The sequence below is a fragment of the Aplysia californica genome, unplaced genomic scaffold, assembly GCF_000002075.1.
Source record: "Aplysia californica isolate F4 #8 unplaced genomic scaffold, AplCal3.0 scaffold00259, whole genome shotgun sequence".
NCBI lineage: Eukaryota > Metazoa > Mollusca > Gastropoda > Aplysiida > Aplysiidae > Aplysia > Aplysia californica.
This window is the reverse complement of record NW_004797529.1, coordinates 473,105-475,965: the sequence shown is the minus strand read 5'-3', so window position 1 is coordinate 475,965 and position 2,861 is coordinate 473,105. Positions and strand designations below refer to the sequence as shown.

At 47.7% G+C, this 2,861-nt stretch overlaps 1 protein-coding gene across 1 annotated transcript in view; it reads right to left on the bottom strand.

The window, feature by feature from the left end:
• Positions 1-2,861, bottom strand: part of LOC101845933 (filamin-A-like) — a gene marked incomplete at its 5' end in the record, with an annotated part of 101,164 nt that overhangs the window by 10,715 nt on the left and 87,588 nt on the right. Inside the window, 1 exon segment of the mRNA XM_013083870.2 lies at positions 2,183-2,347. Coding sequence (XP_012939324.2) covers positions 2,183-2,347 — 165 coding nt within the window.

The window sequence follows — 2,861 nt, the reverse complement described above, 5'->3', positions numbered from 1 at the left end:
TGATGATGATGATGATGATGATGATGATGATGATGATGATGATGATGATGATGATGATGATGATGATGATGATGATGATGATGAGTGGCTCCTGGTTAAGCCTTTGTGGCTAAACGTACAGTTGAGCCAAAATCTTTTCTTATTCATATATTTTACTGATCGAAAAATTACTCAAGACTTTCCTTCCTTACTCTGCTTTTTTAAAGATGATGTTTGTGGTGGTGGTGATGGTGATGATGGTGATGATGATGATTGGTGATGATGATGATGATGATGATGATGATGATGATGATGATGATGATGATGATGATGATGATGATGATGATGATGATGGTGGTGGTGGTGGTGGTGAAGGTGATAATGAGATTATTAAAAAGTCGAAGAATGATGAAAACGCCAGAGGAAGGTGAAGAATGAAAATGTTGACAACGTACCAAAAAAGGCATTTTCTCCCTCTGCTATCGCTAGCTATTGCTATTGAAACCCCAGGCGACCCTTACCACCACACCGGGCAAAAAAAAAAAGAACAAAGAGCTCGTTGGTTAGTGACAAACCTTCCAAAGACTCAGGTTTGGTGATGGTGATAGCTGGCACGCCATATCGCGGAGACTTGGGCCCGGCAGCGGTGCCACTATTCCTACGTGCTTTCTCGTTGTTGGCCGGGCGGCCCATTGTGGTGGTCACCACAGACCTGCTCATGGTTTTTGTACGTGGCGACGACGACAAAGGTGCGGGCCGGGGGGAGGACTTCACAGAGCTGGACTCTGTGACCACGGTCACGTGGTGCTCGGTGCCAGAAGAGCTCGACACTCGTCTTTTAATCGGGATGGTTGAGCCGTTAGACTGGCCCGCGTCATTGATGCCAAAACCCTGCTGGCTAATGGTGGTCTTTTCGTAGATTTTACTTTTACTCGGAGACCTCTTCATAAAACTGAAGATGTCGTCACTGATGTCGGGACTGACATCGCCAGGTGACAATATTCTCACCGGCGAGAAGGCCGGGCCGTTAGGAGAAGAGGGCGACGAGCAAGTCTGTATCGGGATGGTCACGGCTTCTTGTCTTTTCTTGCCGGCGTCGCTACCTCTCGCTGGTGGGCTCAGAGACATCTCAGACCGGAGCGACGACGTCCCAAAATGGCGGTCCGGAGAGAGGAGCAGAGAGTGGGGCGAGGACGCGGCGGGGGACGGTCGTGAGGAGAGAGGGGAGAGCTTACTGAAGTTGTCCATGCCGTCTCCGGATGATGACGTGCGACGGGAGGTCACCACGCTTTTGGTGCAACTCCGACTCACGCTCGTGTTGTTGGGTCTGGACTGAGGAGAGACGGGGTCCGGCAGAGCGGACACACGCGGCATGAAGCTGCTAGTGATGGTGGTTGTGGTGGCACCTCCGCCAGTGTTTTTGCTGTTGTCGTCATCATCCGTTGCCTGGGAGACCAGGAAGGGTGTGGCACTGGCAGGAGGGAAGGTCCGTGCTTTGGTGGTGGTCCAGATGGGGTGGGTGGAGTACTCGAGGGACATTGTGAGGAGCGTTATAATAGATCTTGCGCACAGTCACTTCTTTTTGAAAAAATGTTAGTTGTTGTCTGTGCCCCTGTTCAGCTTTGTCCGTTATTGGTCACGGTCCACACAATAGTTTGTGAACTGTTTTCACACAATTGTTTGTGAACTGTTTTCACACAATAGTTTGTGAACTGTTTTCACACAAAAGTCTTTTTTCCTACCTGGGCTGCAGTTTGTGGCTAAGCAGAAATCTCTTTAATTAACCTGAGCTACAGTTAGTTGAGTCTGTGTTTTATTTTCGGTAGGACGAGGTCCGTATTGACAGACTGCCTTGAAAGTTAACGCCGTAAGCTTTAAGAACACAAAGCCGTTGTAAGATCATTACGAGACAAACGTCACTTCCACAACCGAGAATAAATAACAACGAAAGTGACTTCAGAGGACTTACTATATAAGAATCCCCCCCCCCTCTCTCTCTCTCTCTGTCTCTCTCTCTCTCTCTCTCTCTCTCTCTCTCTCTCTCTCTCTCTCACTCACACATACACACGCACACAATAACACACCAGAGGTGTGCATGTCCTTATGCTTTATGCTGACAGTGTGTGCATGTGCGCTCACACACACACACACATACACACGCAACACACACACACATAAGCACACACAAACAACAATAACGCACCAGGGATGTGCATGTCCTTGTGCTTGACGCTGACAGTGTGCACGCCCATCTCCTGAGGCACAAACTTGATGCTGTAGTGCGAGTCATCCAGGCTCACCACGTCACACAGCTCCGTCACTCCGCTGGGGCTCTTCACAGACGCTGTCATGTCGAAAGGTGTCGTTCCTGTACACGGAAATGGGGCAAGTGGGGGAGATGTAGTTTTAGTAAGAGTTTTACTATCAAGAGGCTAACCCAGGACAGGAAAAGGTGGAAAGTGTTTGCTTGTGGTATTTTTGCAACACAAATTTAGTCACATAAAGGTATGAGAGCCGAAGATTAGAGGTGTTACTAGAATGTTCACGTAAATGGAGGGGTTGGGGTGAAGGTTTGAGCAAAGGGAAACACATCAAAACAGTAACAGGTCATTTACTGCGCGGGAAAAGGAAGACAGACTGACAAACAGGAACACCAGTTAGAAAAAACAATGGCACCTTACAAATAGTTACAATGCCATGGGTGGGGACTTGGACCAACAGGACAAACAAAGTGGTGGATAACTATGCTTGATGTTAAGATGATACATGAGTTGTTTATGACAACAAGGAGACGTTTGAGATGATGATGATGATGATGATGATGATGATGATGATGATGATGATGATGATGATGATGATGATGATGATGATGATGATGATGA